Source organism: Crocuta crocuta, unplaced genomic scaffold (assembly GCF_008692635.1).
Source record: "Crocuta crocuta isolate KB4526 unplaced genomic scaffold, BGI_CrCroc_1.0 scaffold119, whole genome shotgun sequence".
Taxonomy (NCBI): Eukaryota; Metazoa; Chordata; class Mammalia; order Carnivora; family Hyaenidae; genus Crocuta; species Crocuta crocuta.
In genome coordinates, this window is record NW_027551562.1 from 1,289,587 (window position 1) to 1,313,540 (window position 23,954).

Consider the following 23,954-nt stretch of genomic DNA (forward strand, 5'->3'; position numbering starts at 1 on the left):
TAACATATTAGGAAGACATGTTTCTAGATCCTATCCAGACCTACAGATCAGACACTCTGAGGGGGAGGCCCAGGTACCTATGGATTAACAAGCCTCAGGTGATTCAGAAACACGCCAAAGTCTAAGAATCGTTGCTTGTTTGGGGCAACGTGGCTGTTGTCCGTGGCAGAGAAAGGGTTTGAATTCAATTCTGCATGGCCTCAGGGTCAGGGTACCCAGGCTGCGGGGTCGCCCCCTTCCTCTCTCTTCCTAAGTTCCACGCATTGTGCCAGCCTCTGGGGACACAGTGCAGGCCTGGAGATTCACAACAGAAAGGCAGCCTTGAGCAAGCCGGACCGAGAAGTTAACAATGGAAGACAGTGACAGATGGTGAGGCACTTCATAGCTGTTTTTATGTGATATATTTAATTTCTTTGAGCCTCGGTTTCCTCATAAAAACAAGAAAGTGAATACTGGCCGTCCACCTGGTTTCACGGCCCTTTGCTTTATCGCAGTTCAAAGGTGTTCCATCTTTTACAAAGTGAAGGTCTGGGCCAACCCTGCCTCGCACACGTCTATCTGGGCCATTTCTCTTACAGCATCTCCTCCTGGGGGGTCTCTGGGTCACAGTTTGAGAATTCTCGCGAGATTTCAATTCAACCTTTTTCATTATTACTGTATTAGTTATGCTGACGTGTGGTCAGTGATTATGACTTGCTGAAAGCTCAGATGATCATTAGGGAGATCATGACCTGAGCCGAAGTCAAGAGTTGGACACTCAACCGACTGAGCCACCCAGGTGCCCTAGCAATAAAATATTTTTAATTTTTTTTACATTTATTTATTTTTGAGAGTCAGACTGAGCCAGAGTGTGAGCAGAGGAGGGGCAGAGAGAGGAGACACAGAATCTGAAGCAGGCTCCAGGCTCTGAGCAAGCATTCAGCACAGAGCCCAGTGGGGCTCAAACCCACGAACCATAGGATCATAACCGAAGCTGAAGTCGGACACTTAACCGATTGAGCCACCCAGGCACCTCACGATAAAATATTTTTAAATTAAGTATGTACATTGTTTCTTAAGCTATAATGATACTACAGTATAGTGTAAACATAACTTTTATATGTACTGGAAAACCCAATTATTCATTTGACTTACTTTCTTGCAATATTCACCTTATTATGGCTGTCTGGAACTGGACTCATAATAATATCTCTAAGGTATGTCTGTATTTATACTATGCGGAATGTCATAGGATCAAATGATGTAACGTACTGATGGTATTTAGCAGACTGGCAAACTCATGGGGGGTACTCAGTACGTGTTTGGAATTGGGGGCTAATTTCTCACTGAAAGGTAAAGTAAGCTGAGTTTATCTTCTGTATCTTTCCTGACAGAAAAAGTAGACAGGCATTTGAAAAACAAATAAAACCAAACCATCTCCAACCATGGAGGATTTGGAGATGCGTGTTGGTTACTATACTTCTGCACATTGGCACATCCAATGCCTCCGCAGAACCGGATACTGTTTAGACGACTAAGTACTTTGTAGGTACTATCTTGTTTGAAACCAAGTTTTTGAGGCGGAGAGTATCCTCAGCCCAACTTCACAGCGAAGTTGTGTGAGCAACTTGTGTGCGCAATCGGGCAGGGGGATTCGGAAACTTGCCCCAACTTCTGTAACTGGTACGTAGTTAACCAACCTTTCAAACGCATCGTAAGATTTAAGCTCATCACTCTTGTGTTTCTGGGTGTGACTGAGAACACTGAACTGGCCTCCTGAAGTCAAGCAGGATGTCACACTCCCTCAGAGCTGTGTCCTGTGGCTTGCACAGGGGATTTACCGCACACACTGTTATTCTTTGTTCAGCTACACTCTGAAGACATCGACGTAGATGGATCAACTGCCTGGTCTGTTTGGATTCTGCAGGTATTTGTAGGAAAATCCCAAAGAATTTAAGGACGTAAGAAACCCAGTGGTGATGTGAGGCTCATCTTAGTTCAAAGCCTACAGGGCAAGCAGCAGTGACCACTAAAGACAGTGAGGGCTCCCTTAGAAGAATGGTAACTGACACGCAGACATAACCTCACAGTTTACAAAGTGCTTCTTCACACCCCTGACCCTACATAGCCTCAGATGAAATCTGCATGGTGGACTGTGCCCATGTGGCAGATGAGAAGACTAACCTTCATGGAAAGGGGAATAAAATCACAAGGTACCATATCACTATTACCATCTCCTGTTTTATAGTGAGGAAAGTGAGACTCATAGAAGCTAAGTATTGGCCTGAGATCATACCCACACAGCAATGAAAGCCCAGTCTGCACTTTCCATGACTTGCTAACATAACAGAGCTTAGTGTGAGACAGAATGGAAATCCTGGCTTCTCTGATACCAACCCCCACCCCTCAGTTTATTTCCCATGACACCATGTTACCTGATAGTAAATATAATTAGCAAGGAATGATGGCAGATACCAGAGAACTCTGTGAATCCAAAGATAGGGCTCGGGGTGAGGCGTGGGGAAAGGAATATGCGTAAGCCCTCTATCTTAGCTCTCTGGCTGTCTACTGGCTTTATCTATCTATCTATCTATCTATCTATCTATCTATCTATCTATCTATCTGTCTGTCTATCTATCTGTCTATCTATCTATCCATCTATCTATCTATTATTTATCATCACTTAGAAAAAGTTTGCAGAAAGCCAGTACACCTTACTGGCTCACATATATCAAAAATCTCATCAGGCCACATGTGTGTAAGCAGAATCTTACTATTGCTTTTTGGAGATCAATGAACCTTTCCAGGTCACCAGTAGCTTTGAGAATTCTATACCCCTTGGCCTTGCCAGCCATATTTGGAGAGCTGAGTTTACAAGGGAGGGTAAGGTCATATAGAAAGCCAGGAGGTCTCACCACTGGCTGCCCAGGAGAATTGCTTTAAGAGGCTGTGAATCCCCCACAGATTCTGCTTTCTATGAACTGGTATCAGGTCTGGACACCAGTGTTTTTAAAATGCTTCTCTGCTGATTTCATCATGATCTCAAGTCTGAAAACCAACGTTGGCAGGAAGTTTTAGTGTTGTGTCTCTGCCCAAATACTTGTTTCTTAGATGGAGACCACTAAATCCTGCACACAGGAAACTAACCATCACGAAGTGAGCAAATGATAAGGGTTCAACAAGAAGAGGGCTTTGCTCTGACTTACCCGGGGATTCCTCCAGACTCCAGTTTGTTCGCAATGTCCACATCCCAAGACCAGACATCAAACTGCCACTTCCGCAGGCCCAACACACCACACAGCACAGAGCCCGAGTGGATTCCGATCCGCATGTCAACATCGTGTTTTGTCCTTGACCTCACATACCTGTTGACACAGGTGAATGAAAAGACAAGTGCATGAGACCAGACCAGACAGTCTTGGCCTTGGCGGCAGCCCCAACCTCTCCAACTCCGTAAGTTCAGCTCCTGCCCATTCATATGCAACCTCTTCCATGAAGCCTTCTTAGATTTCTTGGTAGCTGGAAGGATTTTCTTCCTCCCCCAAACTCCCGTAGTCTTCTATCTGAAATTTTAAGGGTCCTTATGACCCTTCTCCCCAAGCCTGTTCATTCTATACAACGTGTCTCAGAGAATGGCATCGTCATTCTCTGCCCTCTAGCACATAACCTGGGATCGACTATCAATTCTGCCCTCTGGCTGTTGCACACTCCTTTTACAACCCAAGCGTTTTTATTTTCACTCAGTTTCCTTCTCTCCATTCCTCCTGCTAACACTCTAGTTCAGCATCCTTTGGTTCTTCAGCCTGGCGTCCTGGCTCCAGCCTGAACTTCCTCCAGCCAGTGCTCTACACGGTTATCACAAATGCCAGTGTGACCTTGTCATTCTGTCACTCCCTCGCTGAAAACTCTTTCCTGGCTTCCTATCCCCAGAACAGAGTATCTCACATCCCAGGGCTGAACGGGCTCATCCACCAGCATGCAGGAAGAAATGTTAGCACCCAAACTTATAGCCCCAAATTTGATATATAGGCTGCTCTCAGTGACCTCACAGGGCCCATGGGAAATGGTCCCCTGACTGCAGGCATGGACGAAGCTTCTTGAGAAAAGAAAGGACTTCTACTATTGGAAGTTTTCCACAGGCACCCACATCCCTTCTTAACTTACAAAGCAGTTCAAACAATTTTAGTTTATGAGTTAAATGATGTCATTATGTAGAAAGAAATTCAAATAGTAGAATATAATACAGCTGACCCTGAACCTGGAGATTCATGCCTTGCAAACAGTTGGGCTTAAAAATGTGACTCCATTACCTTCCTTCTTTGAAAGAACAAATGAATGAACAATTCCATATACAAAAGTGAGTGTTTGTATTCACTCTTCCTAACAAACTATAAGATAATACAAAGTTATTTAAACAAGAAAGTAAAATTGTGGTGGCTTGGAAATATAGAAATAGTGTACTAAATCAGGTTCTAGAAAGGCAGCCGTGGAAGCATGTCTGTAGCTAAAGAAACAGTCCTCCTCATCCCTAGTGAAGATTCCAGTTTCTGGACCAATGTTTTAACTTTAACTTTGAAGTTAACACTATATAGTATCCACTGATAATGCAAATAGTGGAGGCCATGTGAAAACCTGGAATGAGGCAAGAGAAGAAACAGCATCCAGCACTGGAGAAGAGCTTTTGAGCTCTGATGTCTTTTCCCAGTGAGTTTTTGTGAGGCAGGTCGCTGGGAGAGGTGATCTGTGCTGTCTGCCAGGTGGGTCCAGTACCACAGGATCCAGGCACGTGGGAGGATTACACTCGCCTGTACATTTCGCGTTGCTTTTGCCAGTGGAAAGTGAACAGAAGTAACATGTATGATTCACTTCTGGGAAGAGCCTTTAAGAGCCTAAACAATCACACTCCTTCTTGTTGTTTTTCCCTTCCTCCTGTGTCAATCACCAGTCAAGGACATTGGAGGGAGCCTTCTAAACCAGAGTTCTTTTTTTTTTTTAACGTTTTATTTTATTTTATTTTATTTTTTGAGAGACACAGAGAGAGACAGAGCTTGAGCAGGGAAGGGACAGAAAGAGACAGAGTCACAGAATCCAAAGCAGGGTCCAGGCTTTGAACTGTCCACACAGAGCCTGATGCAGGGCTCAAACCCACGGATGTAAGATCATGACCCGAGCCGAAGTTGGATGCTCAACTGACTGAGCCACCCAGGTGTCCCAACCAGGATTCTTTTTGTAAACTTTTTTAAAAATGTTTATTTATTTTGAGAGACAGAAAGAGAGAGGGGGAGGGGCAGAGAGAGAGACTGAGAGATAGAGAGAGAGAAAATATTTGAATCAGGCTCCAGTCTCTCAGCACAGAGCCCATGGTAGGCTCAAACCCATGAACCTTGAGATCATGACCTGAGCCGAAATCAAGAACCAGATGCTTAACCAATCAAGCCACCCAGGCACCCCTAAATGAGGGTTCTTGACTGAGGATGATGTACAGTGGTACCCCACCACTCTCCCAACCCTCCCATAGGGACAAGAAATGTGAGTGAAAAATCTTTGCTCTTTTAAGACACTGAGATTTGGGGGATGTTTGTTACTGCAGCATAACCAGGATGATGCTGACTGATACAATCATTATTCCAATGTACCTTCTTCTCATTAACCCCTACGGTTGTAAGGGTTGATACAGGCTCTAGCGCCAGACTACCTAAACTACCCATGTTTACAGCTTGCTTTGTCACTTACTAGCTGCATGGCCTCAGGCAAATTATTGAAATTCCATCTATAAAATGGGAATAATAGGAGCACTGCCAGGATTAAGTGAATAAATGCATGCAGAGAGTTGAGAAAGTAGGAGGCACATATGTGGGACAACTTGGTTGCTTATCACATATGAAGGGACTGCAGCCCAGGAAAGTAGGATTTTCTTGTGGTCACCTAGCTGATAAGCAGGATCCTAGGACCAAACTGGGGATGTTGTGTCTTTAAATCTCAGCATCTTTGCAACACAGGCACTGTACATGGCACGTGATCCGGGGGAAATAGCTTAGTCTGACCCTGAGTTTCAATGGTTTACAAAATAAAGCTCTAGCAGATTGTGTCACTATCGGAGCCTCTGTGAGCCCCAAAGGAGGTAATGGATGTTAAAATGCTTTGCCAACTAATTGTGAGGGACTATTGAATAGCACGCTGTGCTAATGCCATCAGGTAATTAACATCACGCAGGGAATTCATTGGAACATCTTAATGAAAAGGCATTTAGATTTTTTATTTTCTTCTACAAAGACCCTAATAGGACCAAGTTTCCTTATTGCGCTAGTTTTGGTTTCCTTTCTTTTTGTTATGTCTGGGATTTGACTCAAACGAAAGATAGGAAGGAAACTGTGTAAAAGTAATGAATGATTCACAGGCATTGATCCTCCTTGGAAAGCCTACACGGCAGTTGCCCAGTGCCGCACATACACACCATGTTTCAAAATCAGTTCTTGAGGGGACAGACATGGCACACGCCCGTACATGCGTCATGTCCAAACAAGTATGTGGACATACATACCATGAGCATTCCTGAGGCTACGATGGAGGGAACCTTGTCTGAGTTACAAGTCTTGTTCACTTCCTCCACGGCAGAGCCCAGGAATATTCTGCTGTGTCGTACCAGCCGCAAATAGAGAGAAAATGACTGTAGATCACCTGCGTTCTAAACCTGTGCACCTCCTCCTTCCGCCCTATGAACTCTGAGCTTCTGGAGGGCAAGGGTACTATCTTTTATTTCCCTAGATCTTAGCATAGTGCTGAGCACATAGATTGAGTCAGCGCTCCAATGTATTTACTGAATTAATGGATCAAGCTCAAAGGCTTTTCTTGGTCTCTAGCCCCATGTAGTCCTCGGATGCTTCTGAGAGTCTCTGGGGAGCACAGAGAGGACCTTGGACCTGCCGGCTGGGGAGGTGGTAGCCCTCCACATTTTCCCCCTTCAAATAACGCATCTCTGGGGGGCCTGGGGGGCTCAGGTGGTTAAGCATACGACTTTGGCTCAGGTCATGATCTCACGGTTCGTGGGTTCATGCCCCGCGTCAGGGTCTGTGGGGACAGCTAGCTCAGAGCCTGGAGCCTGTCTTTGGATTCTGTGTCTCCCTGTCTCTCTGACCCTCCACTGCACATGCTGTCTCTATCTCTCTCTCAGGAATAAATAAACATTAAAAAAAAAAAACAAATAACGCATCTCTGCTCTCAACTGCTTCTCATGGTGAACCTCCATCCAAGGTTTCTTTTAAGTAAAGAATACACTTAATAATTATTATTGGTTTCTGGCTCTGGGCTTATGGCTCAGAGCTTGCTTGGGATTCTCTCCTCTCTCTCTCTATCTTTCTCTCTCTCTCTCTTTTTCTCTACCCTTCCCCCCCAAATAAAGAAATAAAATAACAATTCAAAATAATAATAATTATTATTAGGTTTTGCAGCTGAGGTCAAGCTGGGGGCCAAGGATACAACAGTGAACATGCAAAAGATTGAAGATGTCATTTCTTTTAACTGAGCCGTTAAAGAGGCGAGTGACTGGTATGTGGCAAAACATGATCATAGGAAGGATTTTTCGTTTGATTTCAATGTTTCGAATGGTTCTTTTTTTTAGCCAATGAATCGACCTGTAGAAGGTGCTGGAGGAATGACAGGAAGCATAATCTAGTAGCCGTCAGTGATCTGTAAATCAGACTCTCTCCACTGTTAAATAAATGGATGAATAAAAAGACCATCTTCTGCACCGAAGCGGCTGGTACCACGGGAGGAGGGACACCCAAGTCCTTGGCTTTGGGGGTAGAGACCAGAGTTGCAATGCTGGCTCTACCCCTTGCTGGTTGTGGGAGCTTGAGAGAATGCATATCCTCCCCCTTCTGCTCTGGCAGTGGGAATGATATGGGGTCCTCAATGCCAATCACTGTCAAGGCCACCGAGAGGCAGACCGGGCATTAAAGCAGGCCTGGATGTGATGCTGGGTTCCCCTCTTGTTGGCCATGGGTCTCAGAATGGGTGCATTAGGCCCCAAGTCCTGCTTTCTCAGGTGCAATGGGAAAGAGAAGCGGTCCTTAGCGGAACGTTAGGGTGCTTTGTAAAATCATGTGTATAAAGCACTTAACCTGGCGCATTCCAACACTCAAAAATAGCTAACACTGATTCTTGTTAGTAATAACAACTTGTAATTACAAAAGGATTAACACAGGTCGGGGCGCCTGCATGGCTCAGTTGGTGAAGCGTCCAACTCTTGATTTCAGCTAAGGTTGTGATCTCGTGGTTTGTGACATCAAGCCCGAAGTCAGGCTCTTGACAGTGTGAAGCCTGCTTGGGATTCTCTCTCTCCCTCTCTCTCTGCCCCTCCTCTGCCCATGCGTGCTCTCTCTAAATAGGTAAATATATAAATAAATGAACAAATAAATAAACTTTAACCCCATAAGCATTTTTTAAAGTATTTTCATTTATTTCTAGGAGAGAAAGAGACAGCGTGAGCAGGAGAGGGTCAGAGAGAGAGGGAGACACAGACTCTGAAATAGGCTCCAGGCTCTGAGCTGGCAGTCAGCACAGAGCCCGACGCGGGGCTCGAACCCACGAACCGCAAGATCATGACCTAAGCGTAAGTCGGACGCTTAACCGACTAAGCCACCCAGGCGCTCCAAAACCCATAAGCATTTTCTTGTGTCACGGACTATTAGTGTAAACTGTGGTGCTAAATGGTTAGCCATTTTCCTATTTTGTCGTATGCCAAAGCTCATCCAACTATTTCTTTGCCTTTGCCCATTTACAGAGTCCAATGAACCTGGCTCGGGGCCTTTTCTCTGCCACTTACAAGCTGTGTGTCATTGACCGGAAGTTACTTATTCCGTCAGAGCTTCAGCTTCCTCCTCTGAACAGTGAGGGAAGTTACAGTAGTTTCCTTGCAGCGTTTAGGTGAGGTGAGTCAGGAACTTTAGAGTCTGGCATATGCTGAAGCTTCCATTAATAATAGCTTTATCGATTATTATTATTAGAGGTGTTCAACCTTCACCATTATAAGTAATTTTGCAAAAAACAAAAATCCTGTCCACGGGCTGAAGACCCCTCTGACTGCTACATCTTTAAGAGGAGAAGGGACTTTATGGCTGCTGTGGTTAATGGTGTTCCAGAACAAAGTGAGGGAGGGGGTTTTAGGGGGACAGAAAGAGAGGCAAACAATGATTGGTGGGGGAGGGAAAGGGAGGAAAGAAGGAAGAAGGGAGGGAGGTGGGAGGGAGGGAAGGAAGGAAATAAGGAGGGAAGGAGGGGAAGGAAGGAAGGTGAGACAGTGGGAGGGAGGGGGTGAGGGAGGGAAGAGGAAGGAAGGAGGGAGGGAGGGTGTGAAGGGAACCCACCTGGAGCCACTTTTCAATCTATTTAATGGAACTCTTATCAAAGCCTGTTTTAATTAATTTAATTTTATGAACAGATATGCATGAGACGGTATTAAGTGCTTCGTGAGAAATAAAGTGAAATCAATCACCTTTTTTTTTTTTTTGCCATTCATCTCCTAATATCCTGTTTCTAAAATCAAGTATTTTTGATGAAATGGATTTCTTATGAGATGTGATTAAGGCTTCTTATCCTGTTATTCTCAGATGTTAACTGACTTTCCCTCTCTCTCAATATTGGTTCTGCTAATTTATCAGGGAATGTACGGAAGATCTCCTGAACTGTGTGTTCAACCTTTGGCTATTAGTTGGAGGTTTCAGGCATCAGAGGCAATTGCAGAAGCCGGGAGATGAGAGGCAGGGCATTAGGATGGTTAAGGCCAATGGCTTCGGAGTCAGATGGGTCCTGGTGGGTGGTCCTTGTTCTTCGACTGACTAGTTGTGTGGTTTAGTCCAATAACACAAACTCTGTAAGCTCGTTTCCTCACTGGTGACATAGAGGCCAACCCCAGAGCCTCAGTGAGTTAGGATGTACCCATATGAGTGCCCTGGTTGCTAATGGCTAACATCCATTCTGCTTGGCTGCCCTGATTACTGGATACTCTGGCCACCCTAGTTGTTTAATATTTTGCCTATGATCCCCGCCTATCTCTTAGAATTGTGGGCACTTAATGAGGTAATGCATGTAAAACACTTATCTCAGTGCTTGGCAAGTAGTATAGTAGATAGTCAATCAACCCAATTATCATTATTTTCCTAGGACAGAATAGAAAATGAAAGAAAGGAATGGGTTTCTATAACTTAACAGAGACACGTTTTCCAGGGTCCAAACTCAGCCCTAACGGCAAAATTCTACTAAAAAATATGTGTACGGTCATAACGTGCCTGCTTTCTATTTGAGTTTTCAAAAGAACACTCGGAGGTTGGATATTATGATCCTCATTTCACAGAAGAGGCCATGCAGCCTCCGGGAAGTGAAGTCACACCTGTCCGCTGTCACACACCTAATAACAGGAAGAAGCAGAAACCAGATGAGGTCTGCCAACTGCAGGCCAAGGGCTCATTCCATTCTTACGCTTGACACAGTCCCCGTAAGTGACCATTCATTCAGGGAACACTGCCGTGATTGGCACGGTCTAGCAACAAACTCTACCTTCAATAAAGCGGAATCCTGTCCAAAATTCAACACTGTCAATTGAGAAGTAAGTTCACTATTCTGATAAGTGTTTGATTTAATATAAATCTTTACGTCATGTCTCCTACGGAGACACTCAGGGTCTGTGGCTGGAACAGTGATGCTTCCCTTCCTGTCTCACAGCTGCTGCTCTCCTCGGGGCCTCTCATCTCTTCCTCCGGTTGCTACACAAATCTCTTCCAACCAGTTTCCTTCCTTCCGAGTCTGCCTTCTCTCATCTCGAGCCAACTGGAGGGGCACCTGGCTGGTTCAGGTGGTGGAATGCCCAACTCTTGGTATCGGCTCAGGTCATGATCTCATGGTTCGTGGGATCGAGCTCCATGTCAGGCTCTGTGCTGACAGCATTCTCTCTCTCTCTCTCTCTCTCTGGCTGCTCCTCCCCCATTCGCTCTCTCAAAATAAATAAATAAACTTTAGAAGCAACCGGAGAGAGAATTACCTATGCCCACGGTTACCTTCCTCATGCCCAGGCTGGAACAGGACGCCACCCTGCTTTAAGTGTCAGTGAGTTCCCATCGCCAGAAGGATAAGGCCACAGTTGTTTTACAAGGTCACCAACGATCTGTGGATCTGTGCAGTAACCCTGCTGTCTGAACTTAGAACTGTACTGATCACCAAGGGCCTGCTTCAAATGCTTAACACACACCTGCACAAACATACACATGTGCACAAACACCTATGCACAGACACGTATGCGTACACACAGGCGTGTGGGCACACACAAAGCAGACACACAGGTATACATAAACACCGCACTTCTACACATATGCACATGCACACACATTCACACACACACAGGGCTTCTGCCATCCTTAACAGCTAGGAGAGCATATTCTTCACGTTTTTGTTTCCTGGAAAACACCTCTGCTTCTCCACCACAAAGCCTACAGTAGAGATACCTCTGGAAAAGAAAGACAGAAGGCAGAGGAAATAACTTCTGCCATACTCCTTCTTCTGACTGCCTCCACCCTGGCTCATTTGGGAATCCTGCTAGTGTTCTAACCAGCAGCAGCTGAGGGTAGCCTCTCCTGGTGTGGGCACCTGTCCTCACCAGTCTGGGATCGCAGGATGACCTTCATCCCATAGTTAGACTCTGCTGTGAACAAGGTACAGGGTCGTTTTGAGAGCTGGTTTGCCATTTGTTCAAAGGTTGTAAATCTCAACCAACAAAGAAACTACTGGAGCATTTAGGATCTACAGACCCAAGGTCAGATGCCATCTGGCCATCAGAGCACCTGCTCCTCACTGCCGGTCTGCACTCTGGGGACCACTGTGGGACCCCAGCTCTTTGAGGAAATGCCAGAAAAGGCACAAGGAGAGACCTTGACCAGGTGGGGGCATTACCTCAAAGAGTGATCCATCTCTGATGACAAATCTATGGGGCAGCCATAAAGTCTGGGAGCACCAGTCAATAAATGGCTTATTTTCATGACACGATAACACACATAGAATGATGTTATGAAAGTTTCCAGACCTTATAGCTTCTAGTAAGTTCTCCGGTTGGAACAAGTGCCTTTGGGTCTGAAGAAACAACTGAAATACTGTCTGCCCATCATTCCTCAGTCTGGCAACACCAGACTTTAGGAGTGGAAGCTCTAGAAGTCTGAGCCCATTGCAACTAAAGTTGCCTAATTCCAACGTTCTTATTTATTCTTCTATATCATGTTTTGTCACTAACTGGAAGAATTAATGCTGGACCTCCAGTCTCCTCCGTTGTCATCAAGGAGTGTTTGCATATTAACAGACTCTGATTTATGTCATTAAAAAATCCTAGTGAACTGTCTTATTCTAAAAGAATAAAAGGAGCCTTAATCAACTGATGAGGGAAAGCCCTCAAGTCATTTCAAAGCATCCAAGCCTCATGTCTCATCGACCTAGTCCAGAACTCCAGAAAGGAGACCTTACATTGTACGATACGGTCAGGAGGAATGAGGTCTTATCTAGAAAGATAAATGATAATGCTGTAAGTATGTTCAGCATTTCGATAATCACTGTTCATTTCTTCTGCAAAACCATTTCTTCAGTGTTTCTATTGTTTAAGCTCAAGATATAAACTCCCATTGAAAGTCTGTGGATGAACAGATAAAGAAGATATGGTTTGTATATACAAGTACATAAATGTGTACATATACATATACCTAGTGGAATATTACTCAGCCTTAAAAAGGAAGGAAATCTTACCATATATATCAATAAGAATGAATCTGGAGGGCATTACACAAAGTGAAATAAGCCAGACGAAGAAAGACAAATACTGTGTATATGAAATCTAAAAGAAAAAATTCACATTTATAGAAACAGAGTAGAAAGATGGTTGCCATGGCTGGGAACAGAGGTGGGGGAAATGGGGTGATATTGGTCAAGGAGACAGACTTTTAGTTATTAGATGAGTGAGCTCTGAGGACCTGATACACAGCATGGTGATTACAGTGAACAAGGCTGTAGTGTATACTTGAAATTTGCCACCAGGGTAGATCTTAAGTGTGCTCAGAAAGAAAGAAAGAAAGAAAGAAAGAAAGAGGAAGGAAAGAGAGAGAGAAAAAGACCACTAAGTGAGGCAACGGATGTTAATGAACTTGACTTTGTAATTATTCCACAACGTATATGTACATCAAAGCATACTTTTTTTTTTTTGGTCAATTGTATCACCATAAAAAATAAAAATGAAAGTCTGTAGGGGCGCTTGGGTGGCTTAGTCGGTTAAGCGTCCAACTTTCGCTTAGGTCATGATCTCGCGGTTCGTGGGTTTGAACCCTGCATCGGGCTCTGTGCTGACTGCCAGCTCAGAGCCTGGAGCCTGTTTCAGAGTCTGTGACTCCCTCTCTCTCTGACCCTCCCCTGCTCACGCTGTCTCTCTCTCTCTCTCTCTCTCCTAGAAATAAATGAAAAAAAAAAAAAAAGAAAGTCTGTGGCATTTGTTGGGATGAGCACTGGGTATTACCTGTAAGTGGTGAATCACTAAATTCTCCTGCAACCATTATTACACTACGTTAATGGCACGATTATGTTAACTATGTTAACATATGTTATGGTAACTAACTTGAATTTAAATTAAAATTAAATTAAGGTAAATGAAATTAAAATAAAGTCTGTGGAAAGTTTTGCTACTTAAACTTAATTGTGATGTGGGTGATCCAAACTCACAGATTTTCAGAACTGGCAGAGACTTCAGGGCTGGCCTGGCTCAATTTCCCCATTTCACAGACAGCAAATCCAAGTCCTCGCCCTGGGAGGCAACCATGAGCAAGAGAAAGACACCCGATGACCTGTTCATCACTGTGCTTCCAGAGGTCAGCGTGGTGGCATCTGACGCTTGGAAGAGCGCCACAGATTCTTTGTTGACTGACCTATCGATTGGCTGGTAGAATAAAGTTCACACACCTAATCAGTTGCAGAATGCATACAAAATATAGAGTATTCTGGGTGTCCTACTGCCTTCCTTGAAGCCAGTCAAAATATTACAATTCACACTAGTTTTCAGGGCAGGACTCTCCAGTGTCCAAATGAACAGCTAAGAGTCATCTGCAGCCTTTCCATCTACCAAAAGGGAACTTTGGGTTGGAAGTTTTGGCTCCTCTCTCCACACTCCCGAGAGAAGAGAATTTCTGCATTGCTGTCAAAGAGTGGGCACGTGCTGTCTCTTTCTCCACCCGTCTACCTGGGCTCAGGGATGGTGATGGTTGAGTGTTCAACATACACCCCAGTGCAAAGCACCATGCCACCGTGACTGGCCTCGGTCATGGGTTGGTTCCAGAGGTGGGATCCTAGGGGCCAGCCAGGGTAGCATATCTGCCCACCAGCAATGTGATTTCTGGTTAAGTCTTGAAATGACAGTGTCACATCAATGAAGCAAAATCATATTTAGGGAAAGAGCTTCTGTCTTCTTCTTAATTAGGGGGCGACACAGCATTCCCTGATGTCAAGAGACCTCTGTCCTAAACCAGAATGAAGTCAGGGATCTGTCAGTAGGCAGAAGGAGCCCAGGCACACTGTGTTGGCCATGGCCAGGCTCTAGAAAGGTAGGCCCCAAATGCTTAGATCCCTCCTGTCCTCTTTGGGCTTGGGCTTGGGAGCCAGCAGGTGAGCTGAGCCTTCCGTGGAGGATGTGTGTGGGGTTCAGGGGTTGTTCTCCTTCTGCTCTTCGATCCAGATGGACAAAGCCAATGGTCACAAACATGCCTGCTAGACCACACTACCAAGGCGTGAGTCCATAGGAAGAGTATTCTGGCTTGTTATTGGCAGAATTCTTCTTCCCTTATAAGATGAAGGCACAAGTCACAGAGAAGACTTCTGCCCATGTGCCTTCTTTACTATCTTTGCTGTGGTTGGGAAAGGTTGTAATGCCTGGAGGCTCTGCAACCATATTTGGAACCTCGAGGGGGCCTCTGACAACACTGAGCATCTGTCCCAGAGCCACGGTCGAATTCCAAAGTCCTTGACCTCAACCAGTCCTGCCTTCTGCTTAAGCTTCTATTTACCAGATACACCAACCAAAGCCAAAAGCACTTGTCATGCACCCATGAAGCTAACCATGGTGGCGGCCCTACAATGATTTCCTGTTGGCCTCGGGCTTAAGTGCAATCTTTATCATGGGTGAGAAGGCCCTGTGGGTCCTGCCTGCTCCCAGCCTGCAGTCCATCTGTCCCCAGCCTCTCCTCCCTAGGCTTCACCAGCTGTCACTGCAGCATGTCCCGATTCCGCATATGTCCAGCCACACCCAACACTCCTCCAGGGTCTAATGTCTGCTCACCTTTCAGAAAACAGCTTAGACAGCTCTACTCTGGAAGGTCTTCTCCAGCACCCTGGCACTAACGAGCTGTTCTCCCTCTGTTCCCCCTCACGCACCCTGGTTGGATGCATCTCTGAACTTACTGTACCATATTGAGTAACCTTCCTGAAGTCAAGCACCACGCTCATCTTGGTCCTTGCTGTATCCCCACAAGGACATTGGTAATATAAATTTGCTGCACACGTCATTGAAAGGGAGGTAGAAATGGAACACAATGAAGCTGCCCGGTTCATTGGTTCGGGTGGGAAGGTTAACGGGCATGCAGTTTTTATGATCTAAGTCAAAGCGCATCGCCTTTCAACACAAACATGATCTACCACAAGGATAGATGGGGCGGTTCGTCTTTGTGCACACTGAAGGCCTGGGGATTATGAAGAAGACCCCAGATTACCTGATGGTTTTGATCATGCTGAGGCCCATTTCAACGCAGCAGTGGGCATGGTCCTGGCGGGGCTCTGGAAGCCCTGAAACACAGTAGTAACAGTCCCCCAGGATTTTAATGCGAAGGCAATGATGCTCCTGGAAGGAAGAGAGGAGAGAGGAGAAGGCTGAGTCAGCAGACAGGCAAGTGCTTCTGAAAGCCTCCTGATGGAGGGCGGTGGAGTCAGGTGGTCTTGACCCAGGAAGCAGAGCACCTAGCTTTGAAATGGGCTTCTATTATCTTCCTAAGAAATTGGGGGGGTACCCTAAGTAAGGGTTTGAGGGGCTCAGGAGTGGAATGGAGTCATTCAAAAACACTGGATGTTGAGCTCAACAGATACAAGGCCATATCCTGGTTCTGCCACATACTAGCCTTCTGATGAACACTCATCATGTGGGCAGGCCTGGCAAAGAATGGGCATGGTCAATGTTCCTCTGTGAATCTTGCCCATCAATGTTTTCGGGCAGGACAAGTCTCTGAATTAACACTTTTTACCAGTCTTTAGCTCAACAGCAAGCATTTAAAAGCACAAATCATTCAGCAATGCCTATTCTTTCAACTCTAGCACCTTAGGAAGGGCTGATTATGTCTTACCTACCTTTTTATTCATGTATTAAATCATACACATGCTCATTGAAAGAAATGTCTACAAGGCATTATGGTAAGTTAAGCATTGTCCCTGACACAAAGATGATTCATAATAACCCCTATAATGCAGCATATACTAAACAGAGTTAACCCTTACGGCAACCTTATGAAGTAGGTACAACGCTTTTACTTCATAGGTAATGAGGGTGGCACAGTTGTTTGGTGGACTGACAATCTTGAGGACGTGATTCTTACCACGTTTCAAAGAGCAACAAGCACCAAGGAAACGGTGCATAGTTTTGCCCTGGATGGGAAGAGGCTGGATGTCGTGGGTTTTAGAGGAAAAAGATCTTGAGGCAGCATAATATAGGGGCTGAGACCACTGGCTAAGGAGTTACACCACGCAGGATTAAATCCTGCACTCCTTACATCTACTTAACTGCTGAACCTCAGTTGCCTCATCTGTGAAATTGTAAATGAATAGGACTTCACTGTGTGACTGTGAGGATGGGTGATATGATGCCTTTGAAGGTGTCATACAGGGTCCAGCAGATAGGGGGCTAAATTAACATTGCCTGTGGCTGTGATAAAGAGTTGGACACCTGCCCCCAGGGTTCTGACATCTGTCTGTGATCATGGACAGATGACTTTCCCTTCTGTCTTCTTTCCTTGATCATGGGTGGGACTGAATGCATCCCAGATCTAAAGTCCTAAGAATTTATGGGTGTTTTGGGTAAGAGGCTTTCCTTCGGAGACCAGGGTCCAAGGGCAGACAAGGAGAGGCATAGAAGGAAAGGGGCCCACTGAGACACCAGCAGCACAGCGGCCACATTGGTGCGGCCAACCTATACAGCACCATGTTGGTTTCCTGATCTGATCACGGATTCAGCCATTGTGTTTGTGTAAGGAATGAATGAAATCACTCTCCTGATAAAAACCAAGTATCAGCTAAGGAAAAGAGAATTAGAACTGGCTTTGGTGCTTCTCTGTCTGGATCAGACTGCCAGGGCTTTGCCAACATTCTTGAGTGGGTACACTCAAGCGATCTTAGATCGCTGATGGCATGCACAGCTGTTCCATGGTGATTTTTAGGAGCTTGTGGTTCCTGTCTTTGGCTGCTTTGATGCAGCTAATTTTGCAAGACAGTTTCTGGTGAAGTCTGGTCAATAAGGGAAGCTTAAGACCTTCAGCTGTTTCTGGGAACATCCCTAGCATTATGTGTGGAAGAGAACCAGAAAGCACGTGGCCCATGGGCCTTTGCATTTTCCAGATTTGTGGCATCCATGGGACAGTTCTAAAAACAAAACAAAACAAAACAAAAAACAGAGGACCTGAGGGATGTTCTAGGGTTCAATTTGTATGTTGCCCAAGAATTATGAAAAATTCATCAAACAAACAAAAATAACAACCCAAGTATCATCCACTATCCTCATGGCTTTATGAAAGAAAAGGCATTTCTAACACCAAAAAAAGTGAAAATACATTCCTAAGAGAAAGGAAAGTTTTTTGAACTAAACAAAATTATTATAAAAACTCATTACATTGCAGATAAATATAACATGTATATATTTTATCTCATGGCCACAAATTTACCTTCCTGATATTTGTTGTCAAAGAGCATTTGAGAATCACTGATGGAATAAATCTCTTATTTGTTTTTTGTAATAATTTTTTTAAAATTCTAGTGAGAAAGAGAGAACTAGACCATGAGCAGAGGAGAAGGGCACAGGGAGGGAGAGAAAGGGAGGGAGAGAGAGAGAGGCAGGGAGAGAGAGAGAATCTTAAGCAGGTTCCACACTCAGCATGAAGCCCAACTCTGGGCTCAATTCCCTGCCCCTGAGCTCATGACCTGAACTGAAATCAAGAGTCAGATGCTTAACAGACTAAGCCTTCCAGGCACCCCGAAATCCCTTATTTGGATTTTGCTGAGAACACTGAGGCTGGGTGGGGGGTGGGGTGGCTCAGAAAGTGATTTCAGCTAGTCACCCTCTATGAGGCAGACCCGGCTGTGACGTGACAGTAGTCAGAAGCATGGATGTTGGTAGTGGGGAGGGAGGAGGGAAAGGGTAGAGCAGGAAATACTTTGGTCTAAGAATCCAACATCTGCATTCTGGTCAAATTGACCAGCTGTCTGACCTTGGATAAATCACTGAAACCATTGATATGTAAGTTTCAATTTCCCATATAGGAAATGTGTCAAAATAACCCCTCTTGTTCTTAATACATAACAAAGTAAGAATGGCCATCAGTTAATAATAGTAGCAATGACCGCAAACACCTTGAAAGAACCATCCCAGTGTTCAGTGATCTTTCTTCTTTTGAGTCCTGTCATAATAAACCTGAGCACAGGAGGGCCAGGAGGATTAACATGTTTTTAAATATGAAAATTTCAGTATGATAGAAAATATGTGAAAAATTTCCTGTGCCACAGATCAGCTGGCCAAAGTAATGATATGGCAACATTTCATTGTTTTTAATGGCTAGGTAATATTCCACTGTATATATAGACCACATCTTCTTTATGTATTCATCAGCTGATGGACATTTGGGCTGTTGCCATCATTTGGCTCTTGGAAATAATGCTGCTATAAATATCAGGGCATATGTATCCCTTTGAATTAGTATTTTTTTAAAAATATTTTCATTTATTTCTAGGAGAGAGAGAGAAACAGCGTGAGCAGGGGAGGGTCAGAGAGAGAGGGAGACACAGACTCTGAAACAGGCTCCAGGCTCTGAGCCGGCAGTCAGCACAGAGCCCGACGCGGGGCTCAAACCCACGAACCGCGAGATCATGACCTAAGCGAAAGTCGGATGCTTAACTGACTAAGCCACCCAGGTGCCCCTGAATTAGTATTTTCTGTATCCTTTGGATAAATGCCTAGCCATGCAATTGCTAGATCACAAGGTAGTTCTATTTTTAATCTTTTGAGGAACCTCTGTAATGTTTTCCCCAGTGGCTACATCAGTTTACATTCCTACCAACAGCGCGAGAGGGTTCCCCTTTCTCCACATCCTGGCCAGCACCAACTTCTTCTTGTGATTTTAGCTATTCTGACAGGTGTGAGGTGGTATCTCCTCATGGTGTGGATCTGCACTTCCCTGATGATGAGTGACGGTGAGCATCTTTTCATCCATCTGTTAGCCACGTGTAGATCTTCTTTGGAGAAATGTCTATTCAATCTTCTGCCCATTTTTCACTTAGATTATTTGGTTTTTGGGTGTTGAGTTTAAGTTCTTTGTATAGTTTGGATACTAATCCTTTATCAGAGAGGTCATTTATTAATATTTTCTCCCATTCCATAGGTTGCCTTTTAGTTTTGTTCATCGTTTCCTTTTTTGGGCAGAAGATTTCATCTTGATGACTGATGAATGAAAAAAGAAGATGTAGTGTGTGTGTGTGTGTGTGTGTGTGTGTGGTGTGTATACTATATACATACAGATTATATATACATACATACTATATGTACATACATACATACTATATACTTATATACATATATACTATATATATATGTATATACTATATATGTGGGAATATTACTCAGCCTTAAAAAATGGAATCTTGCGATTTGCAACAACACAGATGGAGCTAGTAAGTGAAATAAGTCAGTCAAAGAAAGACAAATGTCTTATAATTTCACTCATATGTGGAATTTAAGAAAACAAATGAGCAACAGAGGGAGAAAACAAGGAAGACAAACCAAGAAATAGACTCTTAACTCTAGGAACAAACTGATGGTAACCAGAGGGGAGGGGGATGGGGGGATGGCTGAAACACGGGATGGGGATTACGGAGAGCCCTGGCTGGGATGAGCACTGGATGAAGTGTTGAATCGCTGTACTGTACACCTGAAACTAATATTACACTGTTAACTAACTGGAATTTAAATAAAAACTTCAAAAACTAAATGTTACGGACCATATGTGATAATTCACTAACTTTTAATCAGTGATTTTTCCATGAAAAAAGGTAAAAGCATTTTGGAAAAACATAAGTAGAGAAAGGAGGCGGTATTTACTGAGCATATACTATGTGCCAGGCTACGTGTTAAATGCATAGCATTTAACTGGTGAGTCTCCACGACCAGATTTTGAGTCATGTGTCATTTCACAGATGGTGCAAGTAAGCGAAGGTCACAGAGCAAGAAAGAGGCAGAATGGGACTTCACACTCATGTCTTTCTGACTTTTGCGGCCATATTGCTTCTCTACAAAACTGAAGAAAATATGGCAGAGTCCAGAAGGGTAGATCGCCTGACAAAAACGTGTTTTGGAAGGAAATTGTGTAAAATGCTTTCTTACCCTTTGGGTGCAGACACATACAATGTGGTGAATATATTTGTGCCCAGGATCCATTTTCTTGTAAACAAAAGGTGAGGCTGGCAGCCTCTTTGAAAAACTTAGAGCCCCAAATAAATGGTATGTATGTGTGCGTGCATGTGTATGAAATATAAAAATATATATACATGAAAGACCTGTCTTATCTGTCAAGTTCTGTCAATTTGCAGGCACATTTTCCTGATCAATTCCTGTGAGCTGTCAGACGACTTGACAGTAATATCCAAGCAATTTCTTTTTTACCAGAAACTCCTTTGGAAAGTTTATATTAAGGAAACAGTTTGCTTTGAAAAAAGTTACTGAAAAAGAAAAATATACTAGGATGAGGGTCTGCGTGCAAACTTTATTGAGTCTTAATATAATCCTTTTCTTCCCATCTAGGTGGCTGTGATAACAGTATAATGACTTTGGAAATTTATGTTGATGATAGATAGATTGACAATCAGGTGATAAATGTACCAGATTATCAAAGGTGGTTATATCGTTGCTGAGGGATGGGATTCCAGGGATGCAAACTTTTGGTATTCTCTATACCTTGGATGTTTGAATTTTACATAGTAAGTATTGCTTCAGTAATCAGAAAAAATTAATAAAAGGTGAAAGTCTCCCAGGACAAAAACATTAGTGGCATTAGTGCATTTCTGAAAAAGTTTTATTAGAAATCATGATAATTTTATATTATTCTACCTAATGGTAATTACATAGGTGACATGGATATATTGTCCCGGTGGATAAATGCCCTTGGATAGTCCCGCCTCTTTGGACACACAACTCCCTAAAGCCTGACTCCTCCCCCCACTTTCCCCCGCAGAGGCCGCTATTCACCCACATATATGTGACCGCATTTATGCACACGGACCACTTTCCTCCTCTGCAGCCACATCACATCATTAGCCATATCATACCGCTGTTTCTAGATCTGAGACATGCTGAGGTTTTTTTTTTTTTTTTCAGGCAAAACATGTCTTGAATTTCTATGTCAGTACAGAAATGGGTAGGTCATTATTTTTATTCTGTTCATTAGCTTTCATAGTGTTTGGTTTATTCCTTTCAACAATAATTTACAGTTGCTTCCTGTCTGTCAGCAATTGAAAACAAGATCTAAAATGGGATGATGTCAGGGCGCCTGGGTGGCTCAGTTGGTTAAGTCCGACCTTGGCTCAGGTCATGATCTCATGGGTGGGGAGTTTGAGGCCCGCGTTCAGCTCTGTGTTGACAACTCGGAGCCTGGAGCCTGAATCACATTCTGGGTTCCCTCGCTCTGCCTCTCCCCCACTCATTCTCTCTCTCTCTCAAAAATAAATTAAAAAATAAAAAAAAAAAAGATGGGATGAGGTCAATTGCATAACAGTAAATGTGTTCATTGTTTTACAATTTTAAAGCCTTCATAACAGTATACGTAGTTTTAGCTCCTAATGTGGATGAGGGAGGGGTAGGCAGGGATTAGTTTAGTTTAAGAAAAGATCAAAGACTGAAAGTTACCAAAATTTGCCAAGGACACTATTAAAGGTCAAAAAACAACAAGACAAGACAAAACAAAACAAAAGAAAAAAAAAACCCACCCTGCTCTGAGCAGCCTGGACCGCAAGGGCACTCAGGAGTTCAGCAAACTATTTGAAGTTTTCCTGCGTTTCAATAATGCAGTGGGCTAACAGGTACACTGTGTGAAGTTCACATGTGAAGCGGGTTCTCCATGACTTGCCATGTAAACAAAGCCTAAAGCAAACTATCATGGCAAGGCAGATTAAGAATCCTTACAAAGCACTGAATTTTGATGCTAAAAAATGCAAAAAGGGTCAAACCTAACTGCCTTTACAGAGCTCCACCACTGATAAGTGACTTGGCTATGGTTGGGGGCAAAACCACTGAAAGTAGGTCTTCTCATTCCAAAGCGAGTAGAATTGTTTTCATTGGCAGAGTTTCTCAAATGTTTCCAGGCAGGTCCCGGAGGGAGGTGGGGACGCACCTGGGGTGGGGGCAGGGCTGCTGAGCGCTAATGGGTGCTGAGTGCTTATTGGGAGCCAGGCTCTATGCTGAGACATTTCACATGTATTTCTTTTCATTTATCCTTTGTTGCAATGCTGATCGAAAATGGAGGCACAGAGAGGGAGTTGGCGCAAGTGCATTCAAGCCTAGGCCATACTTGAAGTCCCATAATCTAACCCCTCGAGCTGCCCAGGGGGGGAAGCAGCCCCGTGTGCGCTTCCAGCTCCTGAAATGCCTGTGCCGTTGCTGAGCAGTCACAGGCGAGCACCTGGCCCAGTCGGCCTGAATCACAGAAGCACCNTTCTTTGAGCCTCAGTCACTCATTCTGTAAAATGGGCACAGTACATAACCTGCCTTGTAGGTCTGCTGTGAGCACTAAATTAGGAAATCCAGGGCGAAAACACCCAGAAAAGTGAGTAACCTATACCAGGCAGTTTCTGAATGTTTAATACTCTTATCAAAATTAATAATAATTTTATGCCATCATGTATCTGTGCTTAATTTATTTTTCCATCAAACATTTTTTCTTAAAACTTCGGTAAGACTCACTCCAGAAGATGGACTATAGATAGCTTCTTCCACGCACTGGGGACCGATATGCTGTGTACCCCCATCTCTACCCCTCGGCACCAGGACGAAAAGTCTGGTTACAGGACCAAGCCCACATCCCCTAAAAAGTTGCACCCTGCCCTCCAAATGTGCTTCTGGTTCCTCTCCGAGCTCACATCTAACTACAATGCTCATGCCTTTTTTTTTTTTAATGTTTATTTTTGAGATCGAGAGAGAGAGCACAAGTTGGGGAAGGCCAGAAAGATAAAGGGAGACAGACTCGAAAGCAGGCTCCGACTCAGAGCTGTCAGCAAAGAGCCCAATGCAGGACTTGAACCCATGAACCATGAGATCATGACCTGAGCTGAAGTCTGCAGCTTAACAGACTGGGCCACCCCGGCGCCCTTACAGTCCCCTTGCTCTTGATGCTCCAGTTACCTTTAGCTTCTTAAAGATCCCCAAACAAGCAGCACCTTCTTGAATTTTCCCCATTTTCCTACGTGTGTACCGCGGCTCAGCCTAGAAGGTACTCTTCTTCATCTAATCTGATGCCAGGAAAGCTTCTGCTCTTTCCTGAGTCCCAGCCTGCGCACGGTCTCTGCTCTGGGTGCTACCGAATCACCACCGTCATCTCCCGCCCCGAGAACTGGCTGGTCCATCCTGCCTCTGCCAGGGCACCTGCGCCTATTGTTGCTTGAACCGCACTGTC

The 23,954-nt window shown here is 44.3% G+C and overlaps 1 protein-coding gene across 1 annotated transcript in view; it reads right to left on the reverse strand.

Moving 5' to 3' along the window:
• The window catches only part of ADCY8 (adenylate cyclase 8), a 222,033-nt gene that overhangs the window by 108,086 nt on the left and 89,993 nt on the right, over positions 1-23,954 (reverse strand). Inside the window, exons 7-8 of the mRNA XM_077750010.1 lie at positions 15,756-15,883; positions 3,186-3,344 (exon numbers count right to left, since the gene is read on the reverse strand). Of these exons, the coding sequence (XP_077606136.1) occupies positions 3,186-3,344; positions 15,756-15,883 (287 nt within the window). The remainder of the gene's footprint in view (positions 1-3,185; positions 3,345-15,755; positions 15,884-23,954) is intronic.